This window comes from Rhineura floridana, chromosome 1 (genome assembly GCF_030035675.1).
Source record: "Rhineura floridana isolate rRhiFlo1 chromosome 1, rRhiFlo1.hap2, whole genome shotgun sequence".
NCBI classification, from domain to species: Eukaryota; Metazoa; Chordata; class Lepidosauria; order Squamata; family Rhineuridae; genus Rhineura; species Rhineura floridana.
The window spans coordinates 55,859,869-55,877,620 of NC_084480.1; the positions used below are offsets into that span (position 1 = coordinate 55,859,869).

Genomic DNA, 17,752 nt, shown 5'->3' on the forward strand with positions numbered 1-17,752 from the left:
TGTGTGGGGCTGAGTTGGATCTGTTCTTTTATACACATTATTAGGTAACATTTTAGGTCGTTTTTACTCTTGTTTTTGTACTTGTTTTTAATGTTTGTTCCTCTAAGTCACTTTGAATTCACCTTTCTGAAAAAAATAAGTGGTTAATAAAAATAATAAATAATTGTTGTTGTTGTTGTTATGTGCCTTCAGGTCGATTACAACTTATGGCGACTCTAAGAATCAGTGACCTCCAACAGCATCTGTCATGAACCACCCTGTTCAGATCTTGTACGTTCAGGTCTGTGGCTTCCTTTATGGAATCAATCCATCTCTTGTTTGGCCTTCCTCTTTTTCTACTCCCTTCTGTTTTCCCAGCATTATTGTCTTTTCTAGTGAATCATGTCTTCTTATGATGTGTCCAAAGTATGATAACCTCAGTTGCATCATTTTAGCTTCTAGTGACAGTTCTGGTTTAATTTGTTCTAACACCCAATTGTTTGGATACTCTGTTCATGGGGTTTTCATGGTAAGAGATATTCAGAGGTGGCTTACCATTGCCTTCCTCTGAGTTTGGATGCCTCTTAGTTTGGTGTCTCAGCTTTGACCATTCCGCCATGGGTGCCCCTGCTAGGAATCTAGCCTCTTGGTCTAGACTCCTGACGGCATTGCTCTCAGCTTCTTCAACACTCTCAAACCCCCTCACCACGTTAAGGTGTGCATCCTAGAGGGGGAAGAAATAATAATGTAGCTCATAAATTCTGTGCAGCATAGGCAGAAAAGGAACTTAAGACTGCAAGGAAGTAATGTGCCAGGTTCATCGCTAAGCTCCAGTTTGAACTCAAACCAACACTTTCTTAGATATCAGACATCAAATGTGCTTTAGGAAGTGCACATGCCCTATAATGAAATGACAGAACAATGGCTTTTGGAAAGGATACCTATGAATTGCTTTGGGCAGGTGATACTGCAGAGAACAGAAAAAAAAGCATACCTAAGGCATTCTACTGTTGGTTTATAATTTTCAGCTTGTCTGTGCTAGTTATATATATATGCATATATATGCATGGCAAGGAGAACATGGGAACTCTGTAAGCCAGAACAATAACAACATGCATGTGTCATGGCAAGGAGAACAGGGGAACTCAGGAAATAATAATAATAATAAAAAAATGTACCATCTATAGGCATGGCAAGGAGAACAGGGGAGCTCTGAGAATAATAATAATAATTCACTAATAGGCAAAAAACCTTGCGGTTTAAGAATGTACCTATAGCCCACAGATATTTCTATCAAACTTTAAAAAGCAGGGAAATTGGGCAGCTATAGTGAATGCACCAGGGGAGCAGGAGACCTGACCTCCTCTCTGAGATATTGGACTGCCCTACAAATTTGTAAAAATGCAAACACAATTTGGGTTGGTCTTTCACAGTCCAATCCACTTGCTGTGTAGCTTGGAAGAATTTGGTAACATGTGCCTCTGAGCATATGGTGAGTGGTGGCGCACGCACAGCCCCCCCCACCTGTCTAGTCTTTACCATTGCCCTTAATGAAGATGGTGGCCGTGGTTTCCCTAAGGGGAATGAAGCCTCTGCCGCCATCTTTGTTGATGGCACACGTGTGTGCTATGCACGCACATCTCTGCCATCAACTAAGATGGCGGCAGCGGCTTCAATACTGTAGGGAAGGTGCGGCCGCCATCTTCATTAAGGGCAATGCTGAAAAGCAGGCTGACAGGTAAGTGGGGGGCGCGGATTGCAGAAAGGGAGCGGAGTGCCCCTCAGGGGCTCCTGTAGCTCCGGGGCCCTCGGGCCAGTGTCCAACCTGGCCGCCCTTTAGAACCGGCCCTGATTGAGAGGGTTGTTAAGCAAGCATTTCTGAGTTAAGGACTATAGGTTTGGTAAGGTTTTATTTTGAAATGAGCTTATGGAAAGCCTCAGAATGGCATGGGGGTATTTTCAATTTAACATTGCGGAATGTGAAAAATCCACGCTGGCTATAGTATACAGCCACTCTCGTGGCTGTATAATAAGCCCATGTCATACATACCCACAGCAATACCACAGTAAACAGTAGTAGTTGTTGTAATGTGCGTCATATATATACATGCATAGAACATGAGAACTCCACGTGTCATATATGCACACCAAGCAGAATAGGGGAACTGCATATTACAAACTAAAGAAGACGCGAGGCTACAAAAGGCCACCGCCCTCCGTGGTCTTTCAAGCCTTAGCGTCACGTGTTCAGGAGGCAATGCCCAGAATTTCTCCAGGTCCGGTCTGAGAGTTGGGCGGCGGCGACACAAATCCCTCTCTCCCTCTCGCTCTCAGCGCTTTTTCCTGAGCTGGCTTTTTCCTGACTCCCTAAGGCCTAAGCATAAAAACCTGAATAAACCATGCAGGTAGTCTCAGACAGGATTTTTTTTTTTTAAAAGAACAACGCAACGAAGCCAGTTCGGGGATCCTGCGTTGCTCCGCCCTTTTCTGTCACTGTCTCAGCACCATAGAGCCCAGAAACTACAACTCCCGTGATGCTTCAGCTCTTCCCACCTGCTTCGGGTGCCGAGCTTTTTTCCTCCCATAAGCCACTGGGCTCCGCGGCCCTGTAGTCTGTTGCGAAGGTCGTGCGGAAGACGCAGTGTCAGCGCTTCCCTCTCTTGCAGGCCTCTTGGCGACATGTTGGGTGTTAGCGTTCGCCGGTTCGCCACCTCGGCCGTTCGTCGTTCACACTATGAGGACGGGCCGGGAAAGGTAGGGCTGAGGGGTCGGGAACGAGAGGGAAGAGTTCCCCCCCTCCCTTAACACGCTTCCAAGGCCTGTAGGAGCCTCTCAGAGGGGAGTTCTCGATACGATGAAGGTAGCGGCCTGCCATGCTGGGCGCTCCATTTCTTGGGGTCTCGGATGCTTCGTAATTGGCGCTTCGGCTTTAGGAGACTGAGGAAGATCGGGGGGTATTTGCTTCACCCCGTTCGTATATCGAAGAGATTATTTTTAATTTGTTTTTTTGGAGATGATAATAGCAATCTGCTTATTCCCCCTTCACCACCGAGGCAGTTTTATCTCATTTGAGCTGCAGCCACTTACTGAAGTACATATAGTTATAATAAAGCAAATTATTCGGATACATGCAAGAACTATTCACTAGACTAGAAAGTGACTGGCTGTATAATTGGGATTAAAGTTAAACTTTCTTTATTGGAGAAAGTGGCTCTATGTAAGCTATGGGCTCCAACCTTCACAGAATGAGGCATCCTATAGTACAAAATGAAGTATGTATGTATCTAGAGAGCTGCTTTCTGACTCTGAATATAACACCCTAGTGCCATATTGGAAACTGCTCTTGAAAGCCTCCCTAGTTTCAAAATAGTACTGTAGTGTATTGTAGGGGAGGTTACTGCAGTTTGAGAAACACCAACAGAAACCCCACTGGTGTGCATAGCTCATTGTGGAGTTGTTTGTCATATTGGATCCCATCTGTAGTTGGCTGCCTAGCTCTCTTTAAGCAGAGGCATAATATGCTAGCCTTGCTAAGGAGCATGATTCTTCTATTTTGGCTGCTAAACCTTTAGTGGTACATATGATGAGAACATAACAGTATGACTAATGATGATACTGTAAACGCTTTCTGACGTACCTATTCTTCTGAGGATCCCGTTTCAGAAGAAGCTTACAGAAGACCAGTTGGGGGAGAAACAAAATGGTGATACTCAGCAATGCCATGGAAAGAGCGTTTAGGTCATGCCCATAGTCTCATCCAGGATTTATCACTACCTGTGTTTTGATGTAGAGAACCTTTGGCCAGCCATATGTTACTGAACTACAACTCCCATCAGCTCCAGCAAGCATAGTCAATGGTCAGGGATGGTGGTAGTTGTAGTTCAGCAACATTCCAGAGAGCCAAATGTTACTTGTCTCTGCTCTAAACAGTCAAGCAAATGAATACCCTAATGGAAGGCTGGTTCATATCGTACCTGAAATCTTCCAATATTCAGGGCTGAAACCTGTATTGGCATCAAAGCTGCCACTTCTTTTAATTGGGTGTGAGCACATTGGGTACAGTTAAATGATAATAAATGGGATCTGAGCACTTAAATATTTCAATTCCTTTGCTCTTTCTAGGATTTGGACCTATTAGCTGTTGTATGCTACAGTTTTTTAATAACTTGGCAACACTGTTGTAACAACTTCAATATTCTTTTCTCTCCAGAACCTTCCTTTTTCTATTGAGAACAAATGGCGATTATTGGGAGTGATGTCGCTGTTCTTGGGAAGTGGATTTTTTGCTCCCTTTCTTCTAGTAAGGCATCAGCTGCTCAAGAAATAAACATGCTATAACAGGTAATTATTGCTATTTGGCATTGTCTCTTACAGCTCTCTACATGTGCTGCTTCATAAAAAGACTTCAAATTGACATTGTGTACCAGTGGACAACTTGGATTGTCACAGAACTATACATACTACTTCTGATTTCATTTAAATAGTAAAAGTTTGCTTGCCGGTGATGAAATAAAAACATCAATGTGTTACTCATGTAGTAGTTAAAAATTCTGGGGAATGCATAGAGAGCAAGTTGTACATGAATAATCTGCTTTTGGCTTAAAACCGGGGGTTAGGGGTCGTTTACATTCAGGCCCCCGAGAGGGTCAGATAGACCACTCAACAGACCCCTGCGAAGAGTTTGCACGGCACTTTGCAGATAAAGTCGCTCAGATTCGTTCAGACTTAGACGCTATAATTGATATAGTCTCAGGGGATGTTACTTTGGCTGCTGTCTGTCCAATAATGATGGATTCTTTTGAATTTATACAGCCCGAGGAGGTGGACAAGATCCTTGGAGAGGTGAGAGCCACCACATGTCTGCTAGACCCTTGCCCTTCCTGGCTTAGAAAAAGTGCCAGAGAGGGACTGGCTGATTGAAGGGAGTGGTTAATGCCTCCTTCCATCAAGGCAGAGTCCCAGGTTGCCTAAAGGAGGCAGTTGTAAGGCCTTTGTTAAAAAAAGCCCTCCCTGGACCCTTCCATAATGGATAATTACCGGCCAGTGTCCAATATTCCATTTTTGGGTAAGATAATAGAGCATGTGGTGGCCTCCCAGCTCCAGGGATTCTTGGATGAAACATCTGGATCCATTTCAGTCTGGTTTCAGGCCTGGTTATGGGACGGAGACGGCTTTGGTCACCTTGGTGGACGACCTATGCAGAGAACTGGACAGGTGGAGTGTGTCCCTGTTGGTTCTGCTGGACCTCTCAGTGGCTTTTGATACCATCGACCATGGTATTCTTCTGGGCCGCCTTGCTGGGATGGGACTTGGGGGCACTGTTTTGCAGTGGCTCCGTTCCTTCCTGGAGGGACGAACCCAGAAAGTGGTACTGGGGGATTCCTGTTCGTCACCTTGGCCGTTGGCCTGTGGGGTCCCTCAGGGCTCAGTTTTGTCCCCTATGCTATTTAACATTTAACATGTCTGGCGTCAGTGGTGGATTGGATGAAGGTGAACAAATTGAAGCTTAATCCAGACAAGACAGAGGTGCTGCTGGTCAGTCAAAAGGTGAATCAGGGAATAGGGATTCAGCCTGTGCTAGGTGAGGTTATACTCCCCGTGAAGACACAGGTTCACAGTTTGGATGTGCTCCTGCACTCAGTGTTAAATTTGGAGTCCCAGGTTTCTGCGGAGGCCAGGAGTGCTTTTGCACACTTAAGATTAGAGCGCCAACTGCACCCGTTCCTTGAGCCATCTGATCTGGCCACAGTGACACATGCCTTAGTTACATCCCGCTTAGATTATTGTAATGTGCTCTACATGGGGCTGCCTCTGAAGACTGTTCGGAAACTTCAGTTGGTGCAACGTGCTGCAGCCAGAATGTTAACTGCGGCTGGTTACAGGGACCATACTACCCCCCTGTTAAAAAAGCTCCACTGGTTGCCACTCTTGTTTCCGGACACAATTCAAAGTGCTGGTTATGACCTTTAAAGCCCTATACGGCTTGGGTACAGGCTATTTATCAGACCGTATCTCCCTGTATGAGCCTGCCCGGGCCCTGAGATCCTCAGGAGAGGCCCTTCTCTCAATACCCACATCTTCTCAAGTACGACTAGTGGGGATGCGTGAGAGGGCCTTCTCAGTGGCTGCCCCTAGACTTTGGAATACCCTTCCTAGGGAGGTAAGAATGACCCCCTCCTTGCAGTCCTTCCGCTGACAAGCAAAGACCTTCTTATTCCAACAAGCCTTTGGAATTGAAGGCTTTTAAGGATAGGGCGTGAAGGGTGCTGCATTGCTAATGTCTATTATATTATTTTTAAACTAGTTTGAACTCTTTTAGCTATATGTGTGTATGGTTTTAATATTGGAAATAGTTTAATCTTATTTTAATGTAGACTTTGTATGGTTTTAATTATATGTATTTTTATCTGGAAGCCACCGTGAATTCCAGTTTTGGAAAAATGGTGGGGTATAAATAATAATAATAATAATAATAAAACCAGATTTGAATTAATGTTTTTGATGCTAAGGTAGAAGCCATAATTTGAAGGCACTGTAGCAATATGATCTCTGTTACTGAAATGGAAGGAGAAAAATACCTTCAACCAAAGGTGAATAGCCTCAACCAAAGGTGTTCTGTCCCTGTCTTTACAGCCTTACTCTTTTAGTGGTAGTTCTTTGTGCTGCCTTTGAATGAAATTCAAATATATCATGAGAAGATAGACTGGATAATAATGATAGAGCTAACAGCATAATCTAAGAAGTGATTACTTGTCTTACTTAGGATAGAACGTAAGACACTGCACCAGCTTAGTGCTGCAAAACTCAACATTATTCTGGTTGCTGCTCAACCTTGCATGAGCATCATTTGCAAATCTTCCAAAATTAAGCATTTTCAAGAATTAGATGGAGGAGTTCTAGCTTTCTGCTACATAAAACTGCAGGAAGGGATAGTGCTTTTGCATTCAGGTCCTGCTTGTGGGCTTCCTATGGGCATCTGTTTGGCCACTGTGAGAACAGGATGCTAGACCAGATAGGCTAATCCCAAAAAATCTTTGAAGCTCTTCTAGCACAATATGGGTATTTTGAGTTTGTTGTGGCTCTGTGTAGAAGGTTCTTACATAGAACAAGACTGAAGTGATAGGTCAGCAATAGAGCACCTGCTTTGCATGCATAAGATCCCAGATTCAGTCCTCAGCATTTCCAGTTGAAGCAGTTTTGGGTAGCAGTTGAGGGAAAGATCTCTGCCTGTGACCATGACAAAGTGCTGCTAGTCAGGGTAGATAGTATTGGACTAGATGGACAAATAGTCTGACCTGGTATAAAGCAGATTTCTATGTCTGCCTTGGAACCAATCTCACAATGATCATGAAACAGTAATTCACAACTCTGACCTGTATGGGCTAATGCTTTTAGAGTATTCTTGCCTGTTTGATCTAGTTCAAGCCACTGTAAGATTTTTGTAAGGGCTTTCTATTTGTTTTCCTGATTTATTTACTTCTCTTTCAGATTGATGATGAAGCTTGTCTAGAGTACAGCTTTCTTTTCTGGAAGAAATTGTTCAACTGAAATGAACCATACTGGATGTGCTTGTAAATAAAAGTTAAATTGAAAATACAGTGAAAGTGGGTTTTAATATCTTCTTGCTGTTCTTTAATTATTACACATAAAGCAAAATCATTCCATACTAATTGAAAATGGAGATAAGAGTTTAGTTTGCCAGTCCAGTGTTAATCATGTACATCGGTCTGTTCGCAGTCAGCTGAATTAGCATGAAATTAATGGTGACTGTATGGCTTGCTTAAGAGTAAACAAACTTGAGATATTATTAGTATACATTTCCTTTATGAGTAAAGCATTTAAAACCTTCTGTACAAAGCTGTACAAACATTGAAAAATACAGCTATGCCCACAGGCTCATAGACACAAATATCAAAGAAAACAGGCATGGGAAGGAACATGCACTAATTCTTTGATAAGTTACACAAATGTTTAATGAGCAGGTGGACTAAGGGAGACGGGTGGTATTCAGTGCTAGTCCTACTCAGAGTAGACTTATTGAAAGTAATAGGTGCGACTAACTTATGTGCATTAATTTTAATGAGTCTGCTCTGAGTAGGACTTAGTTGAATACAACCCACAGTTCTGAGAGAAGAGGCCCATATTGCATTTAGTCTCAGGTAAGCTGGTGGGCCACACTTACACACTTTCTGTCTTCCTTCAAAAAATGGAAGTCTTGTCCGAATGAAGAAAATAAAAAAGAACACAAACTCTGGCAAAAGAAATGCAAGAAGACAATAAGGGATGCTAAAAAAGAATTTGAGGAGCACATTGCTAAGAACATAAAAACCAACAACAAAAAATTCTATCAATACATTCAAAGCAGGAGACCATCTAGGGAGACAATTGGACCCTTGGATGATAAGGGAGTCAAAGGTGTACTAAAGAACGATAAGGAGATAAGCAGAGAAGCTAAATGAATTCTTTGCATCTGTCTTCACAGTGGAAGATATAGGGCAGATCCCTGAACCTGAACTAACATTTGCAGGAAGGGATTCTGAGGAACTGAGACAAATAGTGGTAACGAGAGAGGAAGTTCTAAGCTTAATGGACAATATAAAAACTGACAAATCACCGGGCCCGGATGGCATCCACCCGAGAGTTCTCAAAGAACTCAAAGGTGAAATTGCTGATCTGCTAACTAAAATATGTAACTTGTCCCTTGGGTCCTCCTCCGTGCCTGAGGACTGGAAAGTGGCAAATGTAACGCCACTATTCAAAAAGGGATCCAGAGGGGATCCCGGAAATTACAGGCCAGTTAGCTTAACTTCTGTCCCTGGGAAACTGGTAGAAAGTATTATTAAAGCTAGATTAACTAAGCACATAGAAGAACAAGCCTTGCTGAAGCAGAGCCAGCATGGCTTCTGCAAGGGAAAGTCCTGTCTCAGTAACCTATTAGAATTCTTTGAGAGTGTCAACAAGCATATAGATAGAGGTGATCCAGTGGACATAGTGTACTTAGACTTTCAAAAAGCGTTTGACAAGGTACCTCACCAAAGGCTTCTGAGGAAGCTTAGCAGTCATGGAATAAGAGGAGAGGTCCTCTTGTGGATAAGAAATTGGTTAAGAAGCAGAAAGCAGAGAGTAGGAATAAACGGACAGTTCTCCCAATGGAGGGCTGTAGAAAGTGGAGTCCCTCAAGGATCGGTATTGGGACCTGTACTTTTCAACTTGTTCATTAATGACCTAGAATTAGGAATGAGCAGTGAAGTGGCCAAGTTTGCTGATGACACTAAATTGTTCAGGGTTGTTAAAACAAAAAGGGATTGCGAAGAGCTCCAAAAAGACCTCTCCAAACTGAGTGAATGGGCAGAAAAATGGCAAATGCAATTCAATATAAACAAGTGTAAAATTATGCATATTGGAGCAAAAAATCTGAATTTCACATATACGCTCATGGGGTCTGAACTGGCGGTGACCGACCAGGAGAGAGACCTCGGGGTTGTAGTGGACAGCACGATGAAAATGTCGACCCAGTGTGCGGCAGCTGTGAAAAAGGCAAATCTCATGCTAGCGATAATTAGGAAAGGTATTGAAAATAAAACGGCCGATATCATAATGCCGTTGTATAAATCTATGGTGCGGCCGCATTTGGAATACTGTGTACAGTTCTGGTCGCCTCATCTCAAAAAGGATATTCTAGAGTTGGAAAAGGTTCAGAAGAGGGCAACCAGAATGATCAAGGGGATGGAGCGACTCCCTTACGAGGAAAGGTTGCAGCATTTGGGGCTTTTTAGTTTAGAGAAAAGGCGGGTCAGAGGAGACATGATAGAAGTGTATAAAATTATGCATGGCATTGAGAAAGTGGATAGAGAAAAGTTCTTCTCTCTCAATACTAGAACTCGTGGACATTCAAAGAAGCTGAATGTTGGAAGATTCAGGACAGACAAAAGGAAGTATTTCTTTACTCAGCGCATAGTTAAACTATGGAATTTGCTCCCACAAGATGCAGTAATGGCCACCAGCTTGGACGGCTTTAAAAGAAGATTAGACAAATTCATGGAGGACAGGGCTATCAATGGCTACTAGCCATGATGGCTGTGCTCTGCCACCCTAGTCAGAGGCAGCATGCTTCTGAAAACCAGTTGCCGGAAGCCTCAGGAGGGGAGAGTGTTCTTGCACTCGGGTCCTGCTTGCGGGCTTCCCGCAGGCACCTGGTTGGCCACTGTGAGAACAGGATGCTGGACTAGATGGGCCACTGGCCTGATCCAGCAGGCTCTTCTTATGTTCTTACAGCCTGGTGTAATGAATTTAAATATGGAGTTAAGCTGGATGCAAACTTTAGCATTAAACTCATGTGGCATCTAATTGGGAGGGGTTTGTAATTGGGGCTTTTTACCATGCTGTTCAGCCAAAAAGACACCCAGAGTGGCTTATAGGCATTAATAAAAATGATGCAGACTGGAACAGCTTGGAGCACATTAGGTGCAGGAGAAAGCACAGGTGCCTCTTGCTGTCTCATCCAATTTCTGTTATATCCAAGAAACAGGTAGCAGGAGTGGATGGCATCCAACGAAATGGGGGGGGGGACCCAGGATGCCAGAAAGAAAAAACATAGATGACGAAGTTCCAAATGGATTTATTAAAAATAGTAAAGAAAATATGCCCAACGCGTTTCCGCCAGACAAATCTCGGCCTTTGTCAGGGGCGAATGTAGAATCTGTAAAGTCATTCAATAGTAAGATAATACAAATAAGGCAAATAAACTACAATTCTGCACACTAGCTCCTACCTTCCTTGTGCAGCACTCAGGACAGTGTAGGTGCCTATATAGTTCTGCCACCCATGCATCGACCTAGCCTAGACCTGTTTAACTAGTAAGGTTCTTGTTTGAAATGCTTTAGTCCAACCTCAACTCTAGCTACATGGAAAGTTGATGTGTCCTGGATGATAGCTGTGAAGATCTAGTTCAAACCTCACGGAGAAACATGGCAACAGGAACGTTACCTTCTGCTTGAATGAATGCTACAGCCCTGTTCACATGTCATCCACAGTCAAAGCCATGCATCAAGTTATATTTTTAGAGCATCACTATACATGTGAATGGAAGCACATGGCCCCTGCTTGGTTGCGATTCTGTCTTAGTGTTTTTGTATTGCTTAAGGATTGTCTCTACATATGGTGCGGAACCTCAGGCCTGCGGGCCAAATGCAATCCTCCAAGCCCTTAGAACTCTCCCCAGACCACACCCCTCCCCAGCGCAGTTTGCACCCTGAGTGTTTTTTCCCCCTTGGCTGGAATGTGTCCTTAAATGTTTACAATGCCTCTTCATTGCTTGGATAAAGGGCAGGAGAATATTTGTAGAAACCAGCCTACCATACGAAGGCAACCTTTTTGCTCTACTTGCTTTTGCCTCTGGATCCAGCCACCCCTGGGATGTAGCCCACCGAAGGTTGCCAGAAGGGAATTAGACTGAAAAAGCTTCCAAATCCAGCATATTGCATGTTCACAACATTTTGAGTAGCTAAAACTTAATAGGCAACATAATTCCTGCATTGATTTGCCAAGGAGCAATGCTTGTATATGCTTAACACACTGTAAATCAGGGATGGGAAAGCTATGGCCATCTAGATGTTGTTGGGCTCCCACTCTCAGGTCAGCCCCAGCCAGCCTGGTCAGTGATGATGGGAGCTGTAGTCCATCAAGAGCTGGAGAGCTACAGTTATTCCATCTCTGGTTTAAATCATCCCAGTTCTTAATACTCTGAGACTGCAAACTGGCTTACCTTTTTAGCTGGGAACAAGCCCTATTGAACTCAGTGGAGCTTACTTCTGAGTAGTCATGCATAGGATTGTACTGTGAGTCATCCTGTTGTCACGTAAGTATGGAACTTGTTAAAAATAACCCTTGTCTTTCCATGACTTCCTTATGTGACCACTAACAAATCATTATCTCTCAAGCTTATGTCTTCAGTCTTTAAAACAAACTAAAACATAGTAACCTGTGTTGTCTTGTTAAGGGTGTAGTTACTTGTCATGAACCTTCAAGAGAGGGCGTCCTCTCTAGCCCATATTGAGAGAGAGACACACACACAATAAATACAACAAATAAAACAATGAACAAATGGGACTGGGCAGGGGTTTCTTCTACATTGCCTGACAAGAAGCTGGTTTGGGAATAATGATCTGCACAAGCACCCAAAGTTAAACTAATCAGTTCAGCTTCTGTGCAGTATACAGCAAGAATCCTGCTTGTTTATTATTTTTATGACCTACAATAGATGTTGATTCTGAAAAGCTCTTGAAATCATCCTGATGGTACACTATAATTCAGGAAGGAAAGACCTTTTCCCAGAGCAGCATTTTCCCTTACTGTTTCCCAAATATTGATAAAGTTATGTGAGAACAACTCAAAGTGCCAGATTCATCATACTGAAATGATGGTTAATGTGCAGTGCAAGGTAGATGGTTTTACTTGTGGCGAATAGGCTAAAATGGCTGTAAATGCATTCCTGCAAATGCCAAGATAAACATGTCATGCCACATGAGGGAACACAACCCATTTCCACACTTAGCACTCCACTCATCCCTGAAAAGGTCACTTGGACATGAACAAGCTATACTGGGTGTAAGATGGGGGGAGTAGATGTGCCCAGTGTGAAAGATATTGAATGGGTCTGACTTCCTAATTCTCTCAGAGGCATACTTGGATAACTGGTTCTGGTAGGTTTTGTTGGTGGGCTCTTGTTTTGTCCATATCAGCTGTTTAGGAGGAGTCTAGTAAGCAGGGACATGGGTGATGCCACCCCAATTTCAGTGATCATGGCTAGAGTGAGGTATAGCCATGGGGAGGTGATGAGCTGCCAAAGAAGATGAAGGCAAGGCTAACTGCACCTTGTTCCTCGCTCCCACTTCTCCCATGGGCAGGTTCCTCATTGCTCATCTGCTATGCCCATGGGCCTGTGTGTGCTGTTGTTTAATGCCAGATCAGTACACAACAAGACCACACTCATCCATGATTTGATCATGGATGTGGGTGCCGATTTGGTGTGCATTACTGAGACCTGGGTGGGTGAGCAGGAATGAGTTGACCTAACCCAACTTTGCCCACCTGGATACTTGGTGCAACACCAGCACAGACTGCAGGGATGGGGGAGGGGTTGCTATGGTCTACAGAACTGCCATCTCTGTCACCAGGAAATCACTCTGTCTTGGAGCTGACTGTGGCAACTAGGGTTGCCACTGGTGTACCGCCCACCCTTCTGCCCATCAGCTTCTTTGATCAAGCTGGTGGAGGCCATTTTGGTTGTGGTATTGGAGGAGTCCAGAACGACTGGGTGATTTTGATATCCATGCTGAGGCTGCCTCTAGTGTTCTGGCTCGGGACTTCATGGCTTCCATGATGACCATGGGCTGTCTCAAGTAATCACCGGCCTGGCACATAGGGCAGGGCACATCCTCAACTTGGTTTTTGCTCCAGATGAAGGAAGGGGTGTTCTAGAGGGGGGTGGATGTCATTGTCATAGTCAGACCACTTTCTGATGAAGTTTAGACTTATGGCTCCGATCATCTGCAAGAGGGCTGGACAGATTAAGATGGTCCGCCCCAGAGATTAATGGAATCCACTAGATTCCTGAATGCCCTGAGGGAGTTTCCAGTAGATCGAGCAGGTGACCCTGTTGAAGCCCTTTTCATGCTGTGGAACAGCAAGAGGCATTGGGCTTTTAACACAGTTGCCCCTGTGTGCTGTCTCCGGCATTGTGGAGTCCGGTTTGCAACTTCATACACCAGTGAACTAAGGGCAATGAAACAAGCTGGACGATGGCTAGAGTGCAAGTGGCAAAAGACGTGCTGTGAGGCTGACTGGGCACAAGTAAAACTTCATAACTATGCCTACTGTGTCAGGGCGGCAAAGAAGGCCCACTTCTCTGCCACCATTGTATTCTCAAGTAGCCATTCAGTGGAACCTTTTCATATTGTCAAGGTCTGTTGACATCAGCTCCAGGAAATGGAGTTTTAGACCCCTTGGAGGCCCACTGTGAATTGTTTGCAAGGCACTTTGAGGGTAAAGTTCCTCACCTCCATAGCAATCTTGATGCCCTATCCACATCTACTGTAGTCCCCAGTGAGGTGTTCTGTGCAATGTCTGCTGCAATGTCTTGGGACTAATTTCAGTTGATGCGGCCTGATGATGCGGACAAGGTGCTTGCAACGATGTGGCCAGCAACGTGTCCTCTCAACACTTGCTCTTCTTGGCTTATTAAAGCTTGCTGAGAAGGTATGACTGAGTGCATCCAGAATCAACTTGTTGTTGTGGGAGGGAGTGGTCCCAGCCACCCTGAAAGAGGCAGTGATCTGACCGCTCCTAAAAAAGCCCCCTGTGGACCCATTAGATTGTGACAACTACTGCCCAGTTGCAAATACCCCCTTTTTAGGGGAGCTGATCGAGAGGGTTGTGGTGCAGCAATTGCAAGTATTCTTGAATGAAACATTATCTTGACCCATTCCAATCTGGGTTCAGATCTTGATGGATGATCTTTATAAGGAGGACAGGGGGACTGCGACCCTGTTATTCTTACTTGATCTCTTGGCAGCTTTTGATACCATTGACCATGGTATCCTTCTGGCTTGACTTGGTGAGATGGGTATTGGAGGCACTGTTGTACAGTGGTTCCGATCCTATCTCCAAGGTTGTTTTCAGATAATAGCATTGTGTGATTGTCTTTCGGCCCCCTGGCGGGCAAGCATATTGTGCTGTGGGGTTCTGCAAGGTACCATATTGTCCCCCATGCTGTTTAACATCTATATGAAGCCCTTGGGAGCAGTCATTGGGAGATTTGGGGCAAAGTGTCAGCAGCACACTGATGATACCCAGGTCAGTTTCTCTATAACATATGAATCAGGAGGGGCCGTGCAAGCCCTGGACCAGTGCCCAGACTCGGTGGTGGGTTGGATGAGGATCAACATACTGAGTCTGAATCCTAGCAAGGAGGCGGCACTATGGGTTGGTGGTTCCTGAGTTTGTGGCTGTGAATAGGAATGTACTCCCTCTGAAAGAATAGGTCCGTAGTCTGGGGGTGCTCCTGGATTCATCTTTGTCTCTAGAGGCCCAGGTGACCTCAATGGCTAGGAGTGCCTTTTACCAGCTTCAGCTGGTAAGTCAGCTGCAACTGTTTCTGGACTGGGATGTTGGCTTACTAGGCCTTACTACCAATGTGTTTTTTCATCAGGTCTGAAATGTTTCAAGATGTATGGGAAAGCAGCCTTATCTGCTGTGCTGGCCTGGGAGCGCTCATTCAAGGCCAGACAGTAGTTGTCATGGTAACGGGAGATAACAGCTGGGAAAGTTGTAATTGCTGTTAGTTCTTTCTTCTTCTGTGTGTGTCTTTGAAGCAAGCAGGTCTATCCTTGAAGGGGGGGGAGAATTCTACTTGTATCTATCCTCTTAAGCCTTTGGCCGTAATGTCTTAGTAAAGACTCTTAAACCTTTCTCAAGCCTCTGTGAAGTTTCTTGCTCAACTTAACTCCAACGTAACTTATGCTGTTCACGCAACAACGCTCACACATCAACAGGGTTATGGGCCCAGATCCACAGCACGTTACACAGGAGTAAGTGGCTGGTCTGAACGGCAGACGGAGTTCCAGAGAGGGCAGTTTGATTGATTGTGCCAGACAGAGGTGAGCAGGATGGCTGCTGTAAACGTGTGGAGGCTTGCCGATGGAACGACATAATGAAAAGAATTATGGAAGCTGGAGGCCAAGGATGCGTGCTTTGTTGATAAAAGAGGATTTATGGGAAGCTATTGATGGAACACCCCCTGCACCCCTTACAGCGGCCTGGACTCGGAACGATGAGCGGGCGCAAGCTTTTATTATTCTGGCTCTATCCGACTCTCAACTGCTACACATGAGAGATGTTACAAACGCCAAACAGATGTGGGACGTGTTGGAGGCCCTTCATGTGCAACAGACCACGGGATCTAAATTGTGTTTGGCAAGGAAGCTGTACCAGATGCGCTTCACGGGTGAGTGCGAAATGAGTGAGCATCTCACAGAATTCAGATGCCTATTTGCTGAGTTGCAGTATCGAGGCATGGAACACTCTGTCCTTCAGAAGACCTATTTGATCCTGGCTTCACTCGATGGGACTTGGAATAATTTTGTTATGGGAATTGAAGCCATGCCCGATGGTGGGCTGAATGTAGCCTTTATTGAAGAAAAGCTGACCCAGGAACGGCAGCGGAGACAGGAGGCGAAAAGCGCCGTGCCGAAGGAGGCAGCCGGAAACAAGCAGGAGCAGCAGCGGCTAAAGGCTTGTTATGTTTGCGGAGCTCGTGGGCATCTTCAGAGAGACTGTGCAGTCAAGCGAAACTCCAGGGACGGAGGCTGGAAACAGAGCGGCAGTGTGAACTTTGTTTGTAAACAGAAGTCTCAAGATTTAGGACCTGTTAACTGGATTCTTGACAGTGGGGCAAGCCATATATTAATATATTAATATATTCATATATTAATCAAAGACAGTTTGTTTTACACGTCTACAGATGAGCAGGACTTTGTGTAACTGGCGGATGGATCACGGAAAAATGTGGAGGCTCGAGGTCTGGTGAGATTTGATAAACTTGGAATACTGTCAGATTGTTTGTTTGTACCAGAACTGTCTCATAACATATTGTCAGTCAGAAAACTGGTGAGTTGTGATTTTTCAGTATTGTTTCACAAAGACAAATGTTATGTAATGAGGGGAGATCAAGTGTGCATGCAGGGAAGCCTGAATGATTCTCAGTTTGTAATAAAAAGCAGTCAAGCAGGGTGTGCTGTGTTAAACGCTGAGGCACACACACATCAAGGCTGCGTCCATGAATGGCATCAAAGGCTGGGGCATGCAAACTTTGACACGATTAAGAAAACCCCTATGCATAGTAAAAACATGCGGTTGAAAGATTGTGGACAGTTAATGGATTGTGATGCATGTCATAAAGTGAAAATGACAATTGCACCAATAAACTGGGAGGCTGAGAGAACCACAACAGCTCCCTACCAGCTAGTTCATGTTGATTTATCAGGGCCAATAAACACTTCATGAGGAGGTGCGAGATTCTTTATGGTACTGGTAGATGATTTCTCTAGATACACTAATCTTTATTTGCTCAAGCATAAAAGTGAAGCTGAGCAGAAGCTGAAACTGTTCATTAAGAGAATCGAAACTCAACATGGCGTCACTGTGAAAGCGATACACTCAGACCAGGGAGGAGAATTCACGAGTAAAGCATTGAGTGACTTCCTTGAGAGTAAGGGAATAAAACAGAATTTCACTGCTCCATTTAGCCCATTTTCCAACGGGACTGCTGAGAGAAAAAATAGAGTGCTTCAGGAAGCAATGAGAGACATGTTAATGGATTCCAGTTTAGGGAATTCTTTCTGGGGAGAGGCAATTTTGTATGCGAATTACATTCACAACAGGGTATTACACAGTGCACTTGGAATGTCACCTTATGAGAAAATCACTGGCAGAAAGCCGAAAATACAACACATTCAGAAATTCAGGGCACGTTGCTGGGTCCACATTTCACAGGGAAAAAGAAGAGGCAAGCTTGCACCCAGAGCACAGCAAGGGTTTGTTTTGGGATTTCAGAATGCATATTTCAGAGTTTGGTTACCAGAAACACAGCAATTAATTCTGAGCAGAAGCATTAAAGTTGCAGAAAAGCCTTGGGATCAAAGGCAAACAGTCATTCTTACAGGATCAACTGACACACAAGCACAAACACAAGCACAAACACAAGCACAAACATTCA

The 17,752-nt window shown here is 44.4% G+C and overlaps 1 protein-coding gene and 1 non-coding gene across 2 annotated transcripts; both read left to right on the top strand.

Moving 5' to 3' along the window:
- The first annotated feature begins 2,546 nt into the window (after window positions 1–2,546).
- LOC133382330 (cytochrome c oxidase subunit 7C, mitochondrial) lies at window positions 2,547–7,577 on the top strand. Its single transcript, XM_061622025.1, has 3 exons — window positions 2,547–2,733; window positions 4,190–4,320; window positions 7,468–7,577. Exons 1-2 carry the CDS (start codon window positions 2,659–2,661, stop codon window positions 4,304–4,306), a joined length of 192 nt encoding a protein of 63 aa, XP_061478009.1. The 5' UTR covers window positions 2,547–2,658; the 3' UTR covers window positions 4,307–4,320; window positions 7,468–7,577.
- LOC133375992 (small nucleolar RNA Z39) lies at window positions 3,554–3,615 on the top strand. Its single transcript, XR_009760375.1, has one exon. It is a non-coding gene; the product is annotated as a small nucleolar RNA Z39 (small nucleolar RNA).
- Window positions 7,578–17,752: the final 10,175 nt, after the last annotated feature.

What these genes read in the sequence shown, in the direction of transcription:
- LOC133382330 (XM_061622025.1), top strand. Translation starts at nt 2,659, where the DNA reads ATGTTGGGTGTTAGCGTTCGCCGGTTCGCCACCTCGGCCGTTCGTCGT. An exon ending in ATGAGGACGGGCCGGGAAAG is followed by an intron (nt 2,734 to 4,189) that starts GTAGGGCTGAGG and finishes TTTTCTCTCCAG; the next exon opens with AACCTTCCTTTTTCTATTGA.